Source organism: Haplochromis burtoni, unplaced genomic scaffold (genome assembly GCF_018398535.1).
Source record: "Haplochromis burtoni strain Fernald_Lab_line unplaced genomic scaffold, NCSU_Asbu1 Contig_59, whole genome shotgun sequence".
Classification (NCBI taxonomy): Eukaryota; Metazoa; Chordata; class Actinopteri; order Cichliformes; family Cichlidae; genus Haplochromis; species Haplochromis burtoni.
In genome coordinates, this window is record NW_024582420.1 from 2,191,000 (window position 1) to 2,210,818 (window position 19,819).

General features: G+C 40.5%; 1 protein-coding gene across 2 annotated transcripts in view; it reads left to right on the plus strand.

Annotated features, from left to right (window-relative positions):
* dagla (diacylglycerol lipase, alpha) overlaps positions 1 to 19,406 on the plus strand; it is a 41,273-nt gene extending 21,867 nt beyond the window's left edge. The window contains exons 11-21 of one of the 2 annotated variants that reach the window (XM_005931426.3): positions 1,273 to 1,356; positions 2,720 to 2,797; positions 3,067 to 3,147; positions 3,415 to 3,557; positions 7,469 to 7,537; positions 7,623 to 7,695; positions 7,965 to 8,173; positions 8,556 to 8,682; positions 12,412 to 12,578; positions 12,846 to 12,863; positions 15,753 to 19,406. In XM_005931426.3, coding sequence (XP_005931488.1) covers positions 1,273 to 1,356; positions 2,720 to 2,797; positions 3,067 to 3,147; positions 3,415 to 3,557; positions 7,469 to 7,537; positions 7,623 to 7,695; positions 7,965 to 8,173; positions 8,556 to 8,682; positions 12,412 to 12,578; positions 12,846 to 12,863; positions 15,753 to 16,857 — 2,154 coding nt within the window. In that variant the 3' untranslated portion in view covers positions 16,858 to 19,406. The remainder of the gene's footprint in view (positions 1 to 1,272; positions 1,357 to 2,719; positions 2,798 to 3,066; positions 3,148 to 3,414; positions 3,558 to 7,468; positions 7,538 to 7,622; positions 7,696 to 7,964; positions 8,174 to 8,555; positions 8,683 to 12,411; positions 12,579 to 12,845; positions 12,864 to 15,752) is intronic. The other variant, XM_005931428.3, reaches the window with a different exon arrangement.
* The last annotated feature ends 413 nt before the right edge of the window (positions 19,407 to 19,819 follow it).

A 19,819-nucleotide genomic window follows, 5' to 3' on the forward strand; every position in this document is an offset into this window, starting at 1 on the left:
TTAAACCCTGTGTCGTGTAACATGTTGGTGGCTTTTCTGCTTCAGATGTAGATTTGTTTTGCAAAACTGTTTTATGCAATAAGGCAGTTGAGGTGGTGCATAAACACTTCTGGATGGACTCTATGGCCTAAATTTCACAGCCACAAATGTAGTTCTGTGTCCATCTGTCCATCCATTCATTTTCTTCGATGCTTATCTAAATGAAGGTTTCAGGGGCTGAAAGCCTTTCCCAGCTATCATAGGATGAGAGGCAGGGTACACCCTCGGAGGGAGGCCAATCTGTCGCGGGGCCACTCCTGCCCACAACCACACCTGCAGTCAGTTTAGCATAGTCAGTTAAGCTAATGCCATGCATGGACTGTAGGAGGAAGTAAGAGTACCTAACTCCACACAGAAAGGCGTCAGAGTGGATTAAAACTTAGGACCTTACTGTGAAGTGCCAACCACTGCGCCACCATGCTGCCCTAATTCCAAATAATTAAAAAAAAAATAGATTTGCAATAAGTTTGCAAGTCAAACACACAACATAAAGTATTTTGCTTTCTTACAGCTGGTGGGGTATTATCGTCATCCTGCTGGGCGGGCGATGTTGACACCCAAGTTTGCGCATGCAATAACTCGAGAACAAAACATCATAGGAGTTTCAAATTGATACCATAGGTGTATCCACAAAAAATCTCTGACGAGTTCAAATCTTAGGCACCTCGACCTCAAGGTCAAAGGTCAGGTTTTCTGAAAATCTTGTGAATGCAATAACCTGAGAAGCAGGATTTTGAAATTCACTCGGAGGCTGAGGGGTGCGACTGGCTGCTGCCAGTATTTTCTTACAGTAGGTCCACTTTGGCTCTTAGTGGAATTAATTACACTCCAGTTACACATTGGTCCCCAATACTCTGCTTTAAACACATGTCTTGCAAAACAGTTTAGGAAAAAGTAGTTGTTTGATTAGTTTCCTAATGACAGTGAAAATTAATTTTCATCATAATTATGTTTGTTTAAATTCCAGCAGCTCTCAAACTAGCAGTTGAGCTATAACACGTCGATGATTTGTAATGCAGAGCGCAGCCAGCCTGCGCTGACTTTCCATCTATAAATTTCTTTTATGAGCATGCACTGTGCCAAGTAGAAAGGTTTGATGACAATGACTGTGCTGTGGTTGCTGGGCTCCAAGTGAAACAGTGATGCACAACTCTTAGCCCTCCACTCACGATGCTCTCACGTTCTAACCAGTTTTCACTGTGCGCTCTGCTTCAATCTGCATCTTTCATACAGGTTTACGAGACTCCATTTTTTGTGGCAGTGGATCACGAAAAAAAGAAAGTTGTCATCAGTATCAGAGGAACTCTTTCTCCAAAGGTGACTTTCTTTCTTAAATTTCTGTGATTATTTAAATCTTTCTCTAAGGCTCTCAAAATATTGTCCGACCCCATTCTCTTCAGTTCCTCACAACAACACCACCTCCAAAGCAGGTGAAGTTCTCATGGCTTAGTGTTCTCAAACTCCTACACCTTTTCACACATAGAGCAGAAACAGGACTGTCCACCTTCAGAGATAAATGTCCTATCCGCTTTTTTTTACATAAGCATTTGTGAAAATTCCTGAGCAGTGTTAAAACTGAACTGAACCATCAGCTGAGAGATTAATCATGGTTTTATAATAAAAGCAAATTGGCTTTTAAGAGGCAGCTCACTACTCATCCCATTGAGCTTTGCTCCCAGCTAGCCAAAAACATCCAGTTTATCAGTGTAACAAACAAGAACGCATGCAGAGTGGAACATTTACAAGAACGCCACAAAGACTAAAGAAGCATTTGCAGTATTTAGGAACATGCAGAATCCCTAATGATTACTGCAGCATTATTTTCATACACTGTTATAAAAGATGGATGTCGCTACTGTGATGCCACTCATTCATTTTTGAAGCCTGGAGATAAGGGTGCCCAATCCATCTTTATGTTTTGAAACCAGATGTAGTCGGAGAGAGGCAGGTCTGACTGTGAAACCACACCTGCACTTGCTAACAATGAGCTCATTGGCTAATGTACCGCGTACAGTCCTCCTGTCTGAAACATATTTAAAATAGGAGTGACCGAGTCCATAAAATAAGCAGACAGTTGTTTCCAGAGGTCAAGTTGGAAAGCTGGTTTCCTATTGACTTGTAAAGAATTGCAAGTCTTTTTTATTTCTTTTTTTCTTTTTTGCAACTGTAGGCGTTGCCCCTTGGTGGCTTCTAAATACAACGCAGGTTTAAGGCACCTTTGCTTTATTTTCATACCTGGTGTTTTTGCCGATCCTGTAGACTATCTATATACTGATTAGTTTGAGCTTTTGCAACAGCAGAAGTGGCACATCAGGACTGTCTGCGTGTTTGAGAAATGGTTCTGTGGTTCAACTCATCATTTTTGTTTTTGTTGTTAATGGAAGTGATGAAACATTATCGCAATCGTGACTTCTTAAATATAAAGTTGAAGTGATTCAAACACTTTAATCATGTAATCCCTGTGAGCTTACAGTCTTACTGCTCTCGGTGTATCCACGTACAGTTATATAACAAATAGTCACGTTTTCAGAGGGGACTATAATGACTTTTTTTTATTCCTGTACATAGTTTGGCATCTTTTATTATTAAGGTGTTCTTTTTTTTTTTATGATCCCCGCCTCCGCTTGTGGTATTCTGCTTTGTGCTGTTGTCACATTTGAATTTGCCTTTTGCGGATCAGGACGCCCTGACTGATCTGACGGGGGACTCTGAACGTTTGCCTGTCGAGGAACAGCAAGGCACCTGGCTTGGCCACAAGGTCAGAAATTAAACGACTCGCCTATGATACATCATCTCAGCGTTACAGTCTCCTGAGATTTTCTCTTTTAACTTTCCTGTGTTCTCCATGGTGCACTTTCAACAAGCAAAGTACATCCTATACTCCAAAGGTCATTTACGTTGTTAATAATAGAATAATTACTTTGGGTGTTTTAATGAGGGAGCAATGGCACAGACTTCCTGTGCATATTTCTTTCTCGCTCATCATCTTCCATCCACTGAATCCCCCCCTTCTCTCTTTCCTCCCAGGGAATGGTTTACTCAGCAGAATACATTAAGAAGAAACTGGAGCAGGAAATGATCTTGTCTCAAGCTTTTGGACGAGACTTGGTACATGACTCAGTATACTGTGTGAAGTATGGCAGGCTGAATGATGATCCTTTTTTATAAGAATTTGTACAGTGTATTTTTATTGGCGTCACTGTAGTACTTTAGTCAAGGCCACACTGGCTGCGTAACATTACCGTAATATTGGCTGTAGTGTATACAACAATTTATTTGGCAAACAGCAACAGAGGCAATTTCTTTAAGTGATTGTCTTCGCTGTGGTAACAAGTGTGCTCTTGTGAATGTAATGACTCTCGCTGTCTCACACAGAACAAGGGCACCATGCATTATGGGCTGGTGATAGTCGGGCATTCTCTCGGCGCAGGCACTGCTGCTATTCTCTCCTTCCTGCTGAGACCTCAGTACCCGACACTTCACTGCTACTCTTACTCTCCACCCGGTGGCCTTCTTAGGTGAGTCAATCTGGATCCCAATCCCAGAGTATCAGTACTACGGTGTGAATGCATTACAAAGGAAGTTACTTAAAGTGTGTTTTTGTTTTGTTTTGGTTTTTTTTGTCACTGGTAATGTTCACAAGTCTGTCATATGTTTAGTTTCACTCCCGCTTGCTTGTTTACTTGGGGGCTCATTTATAAAAGGGATCTTGAGTATGGCAGAAAACCATGGATATATAATTTTCAGCCAGCTATATATACTCCACCCAAGAATACATGTCGGCTGGCATCAATCTCCTCTACCATTGCTGCGATCTCGTCTTCCAAGCAGTTTGCGTCTCTCATTCGGTCAGTTTCTGACTGAAAACTCATCTGTGCTGGCACTGTGCAGAGGAATGAAAAAAACTTTTACTTAATACTTAATATGAAGTTTTTCCATCGCATCAGGGGGTTTTTTTCCCCCCCTCCCTGTGCTTCCAGTGGCCATTGGAGTTGACTGCTCGTGCAAATGCTACTGGCCTGCATACAGCAAAGCCAGTGACTCTGTTTCTTTCTTTTTTTTACTGACAGAAATCCTTGTTTTTTTTTCCAGTTGTTTCAGACATTTTGATACAAGTTGGTCAATTATTTTAAGTATATAAAATAAGAAATTATGTTATTTCTGTGCCGTTTCCCTTTGGCTTAAATCTCTTTGCAGGGAGGGGTTTGTGCTTTGTTTTTGTTTTTTTTATTTGGGGTTTTTTTCCCCTATCACATGTGTGAGTTAAAAAATTGGATGCTCAGGATGTGTGACAGAAACACTTTCTCTTTAATGCTTACAATCTATTTTTATAAACCAATAACAAGCAGGTCATAAGGAATTACTTTAAATTCAGGCATAAATCCAAGAAGATTTTTATCAAGTAGGTCTTTTTCATGTTGTTCTGGGTCGTCTTTCGCAATACATACCAATGCTATTACTCACTTTATTTCTCAACAGAGCTGAGAAATTTCTTGTGATTTTAACAATATCAGTATGAGCAAAGTGGTCCAGTTTGTTTTTTTGTTTGTTTTCCCGGTTTGCTTTTTTAAAAAAACCTTATTTAATTGTAGAGGCAAACAAACAGTGAAGAGAGAGGAGGTGAATTGGAAGTAGAAGCCCAAACTCTTTCACTCTCAAGAAACTAGTTCAGGGGTGAGCTAGATGAAAGAGGAAATATAAACCAATATTTTGAGGCTAAACCAAGAGACATTTATTTTGGGGGGTTGCTTTTTAGGACAGGAAAGCAGTGAGAAATTACTGGGGAAATATGTGCAGTAAATGGCCTTCAGGCAGGTTTGAGGATTTGCTTTCTGGGCTTGAGGAATTGTGGTTTTAAATCCTACTTTAGTTGCCACTGATTGGTCAGAGTATCTTCCTGAAACAGATCAGAGGAAGCAGGTATCCTGATTGACATTCTGGTAGATGAAACGCAGCTTTGATGGATGCAGCTACAGATTTCTACTAAATTTAGTGTAATCCTTTTAGTTTTCAGTTACTGAATTATTTGAAAATGATGATAGACCCGGCGTATGTAGCAGATCTACAGAGATGGACATTGCTATAAACATTTTCTTTTTTTTTACCCATCCCCTCAGGAAGTCTCGTTCCTCAGTCTGAGAAGAAATATATTCTCCTTTAAGTGTAGGTGCAAGGTGGTGCATTTTACTGTGGACAAGTACCCCAAAGCTGTGGTTTGTACTTTCATATCATCTTTTTTTGTAACGATGTAGCCTATTTTTGGTCCAGTGGTTCAGAGTTGACTTTTATTTTGACTGTGCACAGTTAACACTGCATACCACCATGCAGCTGGATAACTGTTTGCTATGCAAATTGTACTGGAAGGAAGCTTGTACCAAGAGGAAATTAAATGCTGCAGTGCACCTTTTAGTATTCTGTTAAAATCATCACGACGCATGGCAGTTCTTAAACTGCTGTCACAAGATTTCACAGAAGAGGGGTGGCTAAAGAAAAGCATGAGTAGAAGTAGTATAAGCCCCACTAAAGCACTGTTTGTTGCCCACACGTATGCAGATGAGGGAAAAAAAAAGATTAAGCCCTTTTTAAAGTTATAGTTTGTGTCCAAATTTTCCCAAGGGCTTTTTGCCCCTCATGGGATATTGTCGTCACCCCACTCGGTGGACGGGGGGGTTTGGCAGCTCACGGTATCAGTGTTTCTAAGTATCAAGAACCAGAATGAGAAGTTTCATCAAGAAATTCACTGAGAATCACACAGTTTAGAGAAAGAAGCAAGAGCCATGCAACCCAAACACCACTGTTTCCACCGTGAAACATGGTGGTGAGAGTGTTATGCTGTGGGGATGTTTCCGTGCCTCTGAAACTGGGAATCTCGTTGAGGTGGAAGAAATCACAATGAAATAAGGATATGTGAAGATTTTAAAGGAGACCTGAAGCAGGCAGAAGCGAAACTGGGTCTGGGTCATCGCTTCATCTTCCAACACCACGACGACCCAAAACATACGCCGCTCCTGGTGAATAAATACCTCCTGAAAATTAGGGTCCATGTCAGAAGACAATCAAAGGAGCTTTAGAGATTCGCCAAAGAAGAATAGGCTGGGAATGTGAGACTTGTTGAAAACTACAATAAACGACTGCAGTAATTTTGACCATTGTAATGTTTGTTTTTTGTGAAATAATTTTGTTTCCATGTGCAAAGTACAGTAATGTGAGCATGCATAGGAAAACAAGGATGGTTGGAAAAGCTGTGTTTAAAAAAGCTCCTGGGAAATGCTCTTTTTTCCTCATCTATATAAGTTAATAATATGATAAATGTGTATTGTTTCTACAAATAATACAGTAAACTTTATCTGGATGGTATCTCTAGTTGATCTTGCAGGATTTATATTAACAGAGAACAGAGAACATCCTTTTTAGCTGAATGATCTGGTTATTCTTGCAATGATATACTCTTGCATCAAAACTTAATTTTCTTAGTATTAATTACATCACTGAATGCTAAATGAATGCCTCTAATTAGCTATTGCATTCCCCCAATGTGGCATAAACATAGGCTTTCCAGCACATATGGTGTATGCCACATAATGAGTGCACACTCCACAGTGGCACAGCTGCACTTTCAATTCATCAGACTTGCAACCATTTTCCAGTCATTAAACCTTAAACTCAAAAGGGGTTTTGTATTAAAACTTTACATTGCGCTGTTCAGTCACATGCTATAGGCTATCACATCACTATTTAAGAGTAACTGCCCACATAGTCAAAGCTTTGAGTTGCTGTTTTTGTTTTTTCATGGATTCTGCTCATTCATAGTAAACCCTTTGTGCATTTCCAAAAGTAGGCCTCCTTCATCATCTTCTTTTCGGTAACCTGTTCACATGCAAATCAATTGTAGAAGTGCAGTTCATGTTAAATCCACGGGTTTACATATTAAGGGAGAGATGGGCAAACAGGAAGGGCGCTTCTTCTGAAGACGTGTAGTTCTTGTTTACCAGCTGCATCACCAGTAGACTTTTTAACCTCCAGAGTGTTCCTGTTTTTCTCTCTATCTTCATGACGTCATGTGCTCCTGGGGACATGAACTGCAGTGTAAGCACCACAAAGGTGGCTTTGAGGACTTTGGCAGGTGACATCACTCTCAAGGGAGTGTGTGTATCGTCAGAATTCTGTAAAGGCAGAAAGACGACGCAGGTCTGAGAACACACTGGTGTTGCAGCTGGTGTGAACCCATCACGAGATGGTCTCTAATTTTCTTAAAATCTTCTCCCCATGATTTGCAGTATTCTATCAACCAGGGCATTTTTATTATGGTAAAACAGAGTGCATCCTGTAAATATGTAGCGTGCAGACTATGTGCCATTATTTTCCTTCTGTGTATCCAGTACTCCGTAATTTAACTACTTCTTTTTTTTTTGTCCTTTTATGCACCCAGTGAGGATGCCATGGAGTACTCCAAAGAGTTTGTGTCATCTGTAGTTTTGGGAAAAGACCTGGTGCCAAGGTATCCTCTTTTACTACATCAGTATACTCATGTTACTTTCACCCTTCTGCAGTATTACCCACAGTAGCCTTCTGCTCTGTCATAGGCTTGGCCTGTCACAACTAGAGGGTTTCCGACGCCACCTTCTGGAAGTTTTACAAAAGAGTAACAAGCCAAAGGTGACTTAACTTCTTGATGTTATAGAAGATTACAGACTTGTAGAGCATTTGCTGTATGAAATCATCTGGAACATAAAACAAATGATTGTTTCACAAAAAGCATGCACTAATGAGAGAAGGCTGATCGTTGCTGTTTTTTAATCTATTAAATTCAGCATTATAAAACCTGTAGAATTTCTCATTTTTTATTCCTGAAAGTTTTGTCATGAAGGAATGCATACAAATATAGAAATGCATACTTAAAAAAATAAAATAAAAAATTCTTACAGTGGAGGATCATTGCGGGAGGCACTAAATGCATCCCAAAATCAGAGCTTCCACTAGAGGATGATGATCCTCAGTCTCAGCCTGCAGCACCTCCAAGCAGTCGCTTGTGGCTACACCCCAGTGACCTCAGCATTGCCTTGTCAGCCTCCACACCCCTCTACCCACCTGGCAGGATCATCCACGTGGTACACAACCATCCTCCAGAGATATGGTAAGAAAACTGGTTTGAAAGCTGCTGCAATTAAATACAAACATGCGTTTTCTTTTTCTGTTTTACCGTGTCTAAAGGTAAAACAGAAAGTTCATCCTTATATATTTTTCTTCATACTGCAGTACTTTTTAAGGCACTTGGTGTTTAAAGGTGCTATGACAACAAACTGACTTGCCTTGTTTGTCTTGGAGTCCTTTTGCTTTTTAATCTTTTACCCCAACATATGAGTTTTTTGACTTGATACAAAAATATTCCACTTAGTGGTGTTGTACAGTGCCCCCCATGTTCTGTATTGTGAGGAAAATATATTAAGTCAACCTGTGTGTTTACTATTTCTCATTATGACTGATAGATTCTCTCTCTTTCTCCCTCTCCCTTTTAGCTGTGGTCAGGAAGAGCCAACCTATTCAGCATTGTGGGGGGACAACAAAGCTTTCAATGAGGTCATCATATCACCTGCCATGCTTAATGAGCACATGCCCCACATGGTGATGGAGGGTCTCAACAAGGTCTGTTTTTTAAATCTGCGTGCATGCATTATTTCGAGAGGGGGTGTATTTGAAATTGTGCAAAAACGGCTTTTTAATTTTGTTCTTGATTTCCAACACTGGGTAACGGATTACACGGGTGATGCTTACATGGGGATTGGCTCTAACAATGAAAGAAAATGAACAAAAGAGATGTGGGTCTTAATAAAGGGTGGAATACTTATTACAGGTTGTTTTATTAAAAATAGAGGCCAGTAGCAATTTTATGTTTTACTTTTAGTTTATCATTTTATTCTGGAGACGAGGGCAATCTTAATTAAAAATTCACTCAAAGCATTTTAGTAAATTGAGAGCTTAACTGTATGAAATTTATCTGGAAACATGCCCATAAAAATATTTAAATATAAGTTTTTCTACAGACATTTGCAGGTATTGTTACTAATAAACCCTGCGAAGAGTGATGACATCTAGAGAGAACTTAATTGAAAATTGAAGTTATCCTTTAAATCTACCCATCTTGTGGCTTTCAATAACATTGGGGACTTGAACTAGAAATTATCATATGTTGGTTATTGTCATTTAGTTCCTGTAGTTGCACCATGCAAAAAAATGTGCAATTTCAAAGGTAAAGGTCTTAGGATCACCAAGTTTTAATTTAAATGGAGTTAAGAATTCGTTTTGAAGCATTTCAAAAATTTTAATGCGACTCCGTTGTTACTTTGTGCATGTCATTAACCTACAACTCACCACACCTTTTTGTTTTTCTCCACATTGCTCCTGTCTCAAAGCATGGGAATTGTTCACTCGTGGCTGGTTTCACGGTCTTTCTTTGGTCTTTTTGAGCCTGTTCGTCATGGACGTTGAACATCTGTTTTGATAACAGGGTATTAATGTGAATGTTTGCATGTGATGGACTGATTTTGGGGGATTGCACTTGTTGTGGCTGAGGACTTCACGTTGTGTGGTGTTTTTCCCGTCTGTATATGGTGTTTTTCAGCTTGGTTTTGCCTTTGTGTTTGTCTCTCTAGATGAATGTTTAAAGCTAAGTATGTGTGTATTTGTGAAGTGTGTGCGTGTAGAGGATATAGTGGTGTGATATATTTGGTGTTTCTGCAGGTACTGGAACCATTTTTCCTGTCTGAGCAGGAAAACTTGGAAGCAGAGGAACTGGGAATCAGTCAACCTACATCCAGTACCACTGATTTAATAGTCTCCCAAACAAAACTAAACGCTAGTCCTCCTCCCTCCAACTCTTCATCTGCCAACCACAAAGACCTGTCTTGCACTGGCTCCCTCTCTACACCACTCGCTGTCACTTCTTCTTCTTCAGTTCCAGATGCTGAGTCTGTTCTTCCACCTCCTCTGTCAGACTTTAACTCTGTGTCTCAGCCATGCATGGTGTCTATCCCTTCCAACACCCAGTCAGGAGTTCTTCCAGCTGAAGATGATTCATGCGTTTTACCACAACCTCAGTCAGAACCACGCGTCTCTCACCACCGTCAAGAGGAAATCCGATCTAACGAGTCTAACAGTCCTCAGATAGAAAACTCTCCTCCCGAGATAAAAGTGCCAAACAATCTTTTTGAATCTGTTGTCTAAACTTGATCACATTTAGACGCTGACAAATTCTATTACTATGTACATTACTAGTCTACATATTCTAAGGAGATGCTAATCGTAAGACTGAATTCAACTTTTGCTTGTTGCATTCAGTGTTGGAAACATTTCTGCATTATGTGCAAAACTCAGATGTTGGCCAGTCTTAGGACAAAGGCTAGAGCCAAAAGTCATAGTAAAGCTGCTATTTTTTTTTTTTTTTTTAAACTGATTTTAGAGCAACCATAATGACCAGTATGTAAAGAATCCTTTTTAACCACCAACTGGCATTTTTATTCTGTCAGCTTGCTGGATCCAACAAGTCCAAGCAATTTACTGGTTGCCTTTAAAAGGTGTTTCTCCAAAAGTATTAAGTGTGACATTGAAACTCAGCTGAATAGCTGGCACATCAAGTTTTAGAGGGTAAAGAAATGTGCATCCACAAGGCGATGTGGTAAAATGTTATCAATAACCATTTCCATTAATACATCACTGGTTAATGATGTATACAGTGGTACAGGAGCATGCGATGGCTTTAAACCATGGAGTCAGAAACGATGAGTCCAAACTCACCTGGACTCCTTTTCTTGTTAATCATCATCCAGCTTTCCACAAACCAACCCTTGTTCTTTTTTCCGTTCCTCTCTCAGCTGCAGTGCCTGTGGTCAAGTGCTTTGGCACAAACTTTCTAATCCTGGTCCTCAACGTAACAAGTTTTCTTTGTAGTCACAAAGTTTCTATGGTAACCTAATTTCTTCCACATTAACTGCTCTTTCTTCCTTCCTGCCTGGGTTTTTCAGTCGCTGCAGCTCTTCTCTGTGGATGTGTTTCCCTTTTTATTTTTGCTCTTTGAAAGCACACATTCAGAACATAATCCCCTAGAAAACGATTTTGGTTTTCTTATTACTGGCATGTAGGAGAGTGGGTTTACTATTCAAAATAAATTTGTAGTTTACACAATTTTATATCCTTCACTGTACACTTCATATGTCAGTGTGCTTTTATTAATTCTATACACTAATACTGTTGGGATAGGCAATGCAAAAAACCGTCCAAGTATAAATTTGATGTATTTTGTCATCATTTGTAGTTGTTGTGTCTACAGTCATAGATATGTTTGCTGTTGTTGGTGCCAGTTATTTCACGTGGTTTATTACTTGCAGAAGCATGTTCTCATGTGTCTTTAAACTCAACCATGTAACACATTGTTTACATTTGTGCAAATTGGTTATGGATGACAATATAACCATAATAAATATATTAGCTTTTGTCTTTTTGTCTTATTTTCTCTTTTAATCACCTCATTCCATTGTCACGTGTATTTTTTGTGTGTGTTCATGTCCTCTCATATTTCCACCTGTTTTTATACCACAATATGTTGTCTTTTGAGTCATTAAAGTTAACCAAACAATTGCGTGCTGATGTGTGGCTTGCCATTAATGTTTTGGGGTTTGTTTGGGGTGTTTTTTGTTCTGTTCTCATTTATGTCAGCAAACATAACATTTTGTTGGACAAACTTTGTGTTGAACGTGTTTCCAAGATGGATAAAACACTCATATGGTTTGTTATTCCCTGTAGTGGTAATGCAGGTCTTGCATAGTTCTTGCTCAGGCATCATGACTCTGTTGTGGGCGTTTAATGTCAGCTGGAGTAGGTGTCAGCTCACCTTCAGATTGCACTTATATGTAACTGAACTACGCTGCTTTTTAACACTATACTACAAGCACTTGTGCGCTTATAAATATAGTTGTAGTGGTGACCCACATAATATTTTTGAAACCATTATAATCTTACTGAAGTTGATCCAAGTGCATAACTGGCATTCGATATTTGAATCTTTTGGTTCTTTGGGAATTTTTTTTCTCATGTTTTGCTGACGAAGAGGAAGAAAACACCTCAGCATCTCTGTTTGAATCTAGAAAATGAATAAAGGAAAAACAGTAGAAAGGGTTTTAAAAACTACAAAATCATTGGATGTCTGCTAGCATAGGCCAGTTTAGAAACATTTCACATATAAAACATGATTAGTCAGATTAACTTTTTCCAGTTATGTATTTTTATGAAGTTGTCCTGTTTATTTTGAAACGGATCCTCCCTGGTCGTCCCTCTATCAGTCAAGTCATGTATCTGTTTATACTCCTGTGCTTGTGACAGGTGCTGGAGAACTACAACAAAGGGAAAACTGCTTTGCTGTCAGCAGCCAAGATCATGGTGAGCCCCACAGAAGTGGACTTAAACCCAGAGACCTTGTTCGTCGATACATCAACAACCTCTCAGCAGCCAACGCCTACAACCCACCACCGCAGGAACAGCAGTGTTCGGTTAGTACATCAGGCACCACTGTGGGCATGTTTAAGCCTGAAAGGCTATGTAAAATAGTTTCATCTTCATATTCAGCTTTCACTCTTGCCTAGTATGTAATAGTAGCAAATCTCTAAGTATAAGAGAAATCACTGGGAAATGATGCCTTGTAATGTAGCTATATAACCAGTACTAAAAAAAATACAACTGCTACTAACTACTACTTTATTTTCTCAAAATTATTTTTGTTTGTTCTGTATGTTTAAAAAAAAAAAAAAAAAAAAAAGACAAAAAACATTGTTACGGTAAGCAAAGCATGCCAATACTAATTTTGCATAATGTATTCCCTTCTCTCATGCACGCATGCACGCTGTCTGAACACAGAGCCGTTGCAACGTATGGTAGTATTCAGTTCCCACCTCGCCCTCTCTGGTTTAGCCCCTGTCCAAAGTCAGTGTGAACTCCTGGTACAAATGGTTAAATTACGAAGGTACTATCACAAAGTTTTATGACTCTGTCCACAGAAATGAAAAACCGTACCAGATTTAAGTAAGACCAATTTCCTTTTTAAGGCGGTCTCTATTTGGACCTTTGGACACTATTCAGACCATTTGTATATGCCTGTTTTCTCGTGGTGTCCCTCTGCTGTGCCATGAAAGAGGACGCCTAGTTCAAGTTACATGCACTAAATGTCTCCCTCTGTTACCTCGGGACATTATAGTAGAACTTTGACAGTCTGTTAGTAGCAGGTGCATTCACTGTGAACGACCCCATGAAGGGATAATAATAATAATGGATTTATATAGCGCTTTTCAAGGCACCCAAAGCGCTTTACAATACCACTATTCATTCACTCTCACATTCATACACTGGTGGACGCAAGCTACAGTTGTAGCCACAGCTGCCCTGGGGCAGACTGACAGAAGCGAGGCTGCCATATCGCGCCATCGGCCCCTCTGGCCAACACCAGTAGGCAAGTAGGGTAAAGTGTCTTGCCCAGGGACACAACGACCAGGACAGAGAGCTTGGCTACTGGCTGGAATCGTCCACTGAAGAGTGCTGCTTGAGCTTTACCCTGAGAACCAGCTCTCAACAGCAGTAGACATGTAATATGAAGGCTGGATGATGTTTTCTACCATCTGCACAAGTGTACACGCAAGCAGTCACGATGGGACTTTAAAAGAGTGAGCAGCAGTCCAAAGGTACACAGGAAGTTGATCTTGAGGGTTTATTCAACGATTCTTAAGTGAAAGGTTAGGGGTTCTTTTTTTGTTTTTGTGGACAGACTCACAGAACCTTTTGATCCCACCTTGTACTTTACCTCTCCTGTATTATAAGCCAATACAAGAGCACATGCACTTGGATACACTCTTGCCCTTCCAGTCTCTTTCCTCTTGTTTTTTTTTTTTTTAATCTTTCCTCCATCTACAGGGAGTGCAGAATTATTAGGCAAATGAGTATTTTGTCCACTTCATCCTCTTCATGCATGTTGTCTTACTCCAAGCTGTATAGGCTCGAAAGCCTACTACCAATTAAGCATATTAGGTGATGTGCATCTCTGTAATGAGAAGGGGTGTGGTCTAATGACATCAACACCCTATATCAGGTGTGCATAATTATTAGGCAACGTCCTTTCCTTTGGCAAAATGGGTCAAAAGAAGGACTTGACAGGCTCAGAAAAGTCAAAAATAGTGAGATATCTTGCAGAGGGATGCAGCAGTCTCAAAATTGCAAAGCTTCTGAAGCGTGATCATCGAACAATCAAGCGTTTCATTCAAAATAGTCAACAGGGTCGCAAGAAGCGTGTGGAAAAACCAAGGCGCAAAATAACTGCCCATGAACTGAGAAAAGTCAAGCGTGCAGCTGCCAAGATGCCACTTGCCACCAGTTTGGCCATATTTCAGAGCTGCAACATCACTGGAGTGCCCAAAAGCACAAGGTGTGCAATACTCAGAGACATGGCCAAGGTAAGAAAGGCTGAAAGACGACCACCACTGAACAAGACACACAAGCTGAAACGTCAAGACTGGGCCAAGAAATATCTCAAGACTGGTTTTTCTAAGGTTTTATGGACTGATGAAATGAGAGTGAGTCTTGATGGGCCAGATGGATGGGCCCGTGGCTGGATTGGTAAAGGGCAGAGAGCTCCAGTCCGACTCAGACGCCAGCAAGGTGGAGGTGGAGTACTGGTTTGGGCTGGTATCATCAAAGATGAGCTTGTGGGGCCTTTTCGGGTTGAGGATGGAGTCAAGCTCAACTCCCAGTCCTACTGCCAGTTCCTGGAAGACACCTTCTTCAAGCAGTGGTACAGGAAGAAGTCTGCATCCTTCAAGAAAAACATGATTTTCATGCAGGACAATGCTCCATCACACGCGTCCAAGTACTCCACAGCGTGGCTGGCAAGAAAGGGTATAAAAGAAGAAAAACTAATGACATGGCCTCCTTGTTCACCTGATCTGAACCCCATTGAGAACCTGTGGTCCATCATCAAATGTGAGATTTACAAGGAGGGAAAACAGTACACCTCTCTGAACAGTGTCTGGGAGGCTGTGGTTGCTGCTGCACGCAATGTTGATGGTGAACAGATCAAAACACTGACAGAATCCATGGATGGCAGGCTTTTGAGTGTCCTTGCAAAGAAAGGTGGCTATATTGGTCGCTGATTTGTTTTTGTTTTGTTTTTGAATGTCAGAAATGTATATTTGTGAATGTGGAGATGTTATATTGGTTTCACTGGTAAAAATAAATAATTGAAATGGGTATATATTTGTTTTTTGTTGAGTTGCCTAATAATTATGCACAGTAATAGTCACCTGCACACACAGATATCCCCCTAAAATAGCTAAAACTAAAAACAAACTAAAAACTACTTCCAAAAACATTCAGCTTTGATATTAATGAGTTTTTTGGGTTCATTGAGAACATGGTTGTTGTTCAATAATAAAATTATTCCTCAAAAATACGACTTGCCTAATAATTCTGCACTCCCTGTATGTAGTATTTTGCAATGTTCACCTGCTCTGTAGACTCTAGATACCTGTAGTTTCAGTACTAACACTTTTCATTTCTATCCTTTTTCTTTAACCTTCCGTGAGTTATTTTGACTCGTTTTCATGCCTGTCTTGTGTTTTGAATCCCCTCACCTCTCTTTTCCCTTTCATTATGTTCCAACCCACTCTTCTCCTCTCCTCTAGCTCGTGTGCCCAGTCTGAAATATCTCTGGATGGTTTCTCTGAGTGCCCCCCTCCTCCAGTGCCTGTAGTACTGCGTGGAGCACGAGAACGTTTGGCAGTGGAGCTGAGGGACCGCAAAGCACCCTTAGCTGTCATGGAGAGTCTCTCAGATGCAGAGTCCCTGTATAGTCTGGATTCCCGACGGTCCTCTGCTGCATTAAGGGGTTCACCAATGCTGGGTAGCCTCCCGTTCCCTTTGGATGCCCCAATCCCAGAGGAGAACCCATCTCTGAGCTCTCGCACTGAGCTACTATCTGCAGATGTCCTCTGCCAAGCAACAACAGAGCATCTGGGTGAGGTTGGGCCCTTCTTTACCCCACTGGAATCCAGATCAACCCCAGATTATCCTATGAGGCTGTCCCCTGCCACACCTCGCTACAGTGGACTCCATTCCCCAGCTCTTCTAAACCAGAGTGTCTTGGCTAAGTCTTACAAAACTGAGACTAATGCCAACTTGAAAATGCTTCCTGATGAGGATCACCAACAAATGCCTGGTGTCTACAGCCCAGGGAGCACACCTGTTGCTCCCCTAAGTCCACATATTGGTACTAGACCAATGGATAGAGAAAAGGAAGACTGGGAGCTGGAAACGGCAGAGAAACAGTTAAGTGCAGAGACTAGACCAGCGGTTTCTACACCTCCACCCCATCTATCCAATGGAAACCCCAGCCAGGCAGTGCTGGAGTTTGCCCAATACTTAGACTCTCTTTTCAGACTGGATGGCAGCAGCTCACCAACTCTGGACCTTTCTGATGGGGAGTCAGAATCAGGCCGGGGTTCCTTTGGGCAGGGTGAGTGTCTTGGAGATGAGCAGCGGTTGGATGACAAACAACTTCTGGCCAGGGCAACAGTGGAGCCTAATCTAGTTCCTAAGCCCCCGCGCACTTTTGCTGGATCCGCTGACCCCTCTTCGGGCATATCTTTGTCACCCTCCTTCCCTCTCTCTTCATCTGAGGAACTCAACGACCTTTCTCCTAGCGAGGGTGCCCCGTCAGCCATACACTCCCTACGAACATCACCCCCTTGCCACTGCCCTGAAGAGAACACACTATCGTCTATGGTGTAGAGTGCGCTCTGAAGTCTCCAATGCCCTTTGCTCTGATTGAGAGGTGCAGTCAATTTCAGATTTTAAAACATATCACAGTACATGCATGCGATGGAATGCAGTTACTCATCTGAGATCCAGTGACAGAATTTGACTGACCAACTCACACGATATTCCCATTCTTCAGGTGTACCCCTTTGAACTCTGTTTATAGCATTTTCACACTATTGCAATGACTAAGAAAAAAAAGGATACCTCTCTCTGCATGCCAGGGGGCTGTGCTGCTTTTGGGTGAATATATAAATAACTGTAGCTTCACAATGCCATTTGAAAATGTTGTCTCACCCACATGGGAATGCGTCCACATTACATCAATTCCCTGAAGTAACCAAATCAAAGGGAGAATATTTAACTGAGCAGGGATTCAAAAATTAACACTGTAGAAGAGGTTAGCATAGGCACATCATCTGGGTTGATGTACTGGACGACTTCCTGCACACTCAGCAGCTCCGGAAATTTGTCCAGCTTTTATTTTTGTTTGATTTCTTTAAATCAGAAATGTGAAGATGGACATTTTGTTAATAAATAGAAGTGATAAGATTTCAAGAAATGTTCCTCAGGTCTACAAAGAATTGACTTTGAGAAAGAGAGTAAGTGTGTTACATTGGTGAAAATCCATGTGTCTTAAACATTTAGTGATTGTGACAAAGTTATTTCAGATGCCTATGGATGTTTTTGAGTCTTTTGGTTACTCTTTATAATGCATGATGATAATTTTTTTTGTAATTTATTTATTCTTCAAGAGAAATCATCATTAAAACCACCTTAGACTGACATTTGATTACTTGCGCACATCATTGCTCAATTTACCCCTCTTGCCAAAAAAAACCATTTAATACATCGTCTTGCCAAATGTATTTATGGGATGTAATTTTGTATATGTATATGGATATTGCTTTATTTAAAAACAAGCTAAGTTCATTATCTCCTTCCCTAGCCATCCTGTTGATTACCCACATAGACTGTTACACAGCAACTCCAGAAAAGATGTCATCCTGACCTTAAAACACTGCCATGGCTTTCTTTTCCAAAACACAGCCTCTGTACACTGGAGTTTATAGGAATATCAAACTTGCTAATAGTTGTCCTAGTTTCATAATAATTACTGTACAGTTCTTCTTGGAGAGCTCTTAGAAACAGGTCAGTCTGCATGCATTCCAGAGTAGCATGGCTGGTATAGAACGTGTCTTGTCCTTAAGCCACAGTAAAGAAGCTCTAAATGTGTCCAGAAATTACCATCGTATGTAAACTCAAACTTTTGAGAGGCTCAATAGTCGCCGAGGTCATCAGACAGGACCAAATTATATATCCTACAGCTCTCTCGGGATAGATTTCTCTTGTTCTGAAGGTGCTTTGTCATTTTGGACGTCAAGGCGTTTGCTTCCCTTTAATACGGTTCATCTCAAACATGCTTGAGGTTGGACTGAATGAATAAGTGTACTCGAACATTGCATTTCCCGACTCTTACTGCTGTGTGCAGCACAGTATCTTCCATATCACTCTGGGTGTAACCGATGGGTCACGATTTGAATTATTACACTTAATGTTGTTATCACTTTATTGCTATATTTGCTGGTATTATTATCCTTATTGCTCTTGCAACAGATTGGTTTGACGTCAGTGGTTTTTATCTCAGTTTTTAAGGAAAGTACAGAGAACTTTTTCGACTTTCCCAGATGTAAGGAGTTAAATATTTCAGGGTTCCCCCCCCTCCCCCCCTGTCTTGAGTGGAAAAAAAATTGACATTCTGCCATGCCACTGGTAACAATATGCTTTTTGTTTTTGCAAATGTGTCATGGTGGTGAGACATGCTGCAGAGTGACAGCTTTCTCACAGTGAGTGACCTTTGGTGGAGCGCCACCATCAAGCCTGGAGTCACCATAGTGATCTGCACAGTCTCTCCAATTGGAATAAGATTTGCTGTGGTTACTCACAGCAGACCAGCCAGCCAGTTTACAGTCTGACACTACTGAAATCATGCTGCCAGTCCCAGTAGACACACTAAGGTTGGGCCAACAATTTCCTACATTCAGTAGCTTTGCTTGCAGCTGGTCATGCACTAAACACTGCTGAAAGAAAGCACCAATATTTTCCACCATGATGTGTATAGCACCATCTTCTATGTGTAATTATTTATACAGATGTCTAAAAAAAAAAGATGAATTCCAATAGAGTCATGTAGAAAACAACTATATAACAATAAGGAGATAATCACTATATTAAAAAGATATCAGTATTGACATTTATATATATTAAAAAAAAGATTTCATCTGACAGTTATTTATTAAAACTATTGGCAGATTTAAGAATTGGACTTTATTTAAAGGAATAATTCAAGTATGTCTTGTCCATGTTTACCTGGTTTGCTTCCCGTCCTTTCCTGCCCCACAATGAGAATGTATTTAATCCCTCTCCCTCACTACCCCGCCTGTAATGAAATAAACTACAAACTGAAAAATATCCATTTGTGTCCTAACCTTTTTTCCCCCAATATGTGCTGCTGATATGTCTGTTTAAATGAGCCATAAATGTATATATTAAATTTGCTTGTTTTTATTTTTTAAAATAAAGTTTTCGATTGTGTTTGTTTGCTCACGCATGAATTTTGGATTTGGGTCCTTTAGATTTGATGTAAAGGATGGATCAGTGGTTTTAGAAGTGCTGAGAGGCCAGATATATTTTGTGTAAAGATGAGCTGTTTGAGCTATTATAAGCCCAGGTGTAGGTGCATTGTATTATGAGTGTACAGTAGGTCAGATTAGAGTCTACTGCTGAGCCTTTAAAGAGGCGTCATGGGTCAAATGATGTCGAGTGGATGTGAGGTGTTGATAAGACCAAGGATATATACTGTACATCCACTCCCACTAATATTTGGTTGAATGTCCTTTAGCAAACTGCACCTCGACCAGATGCTTTTAAAATA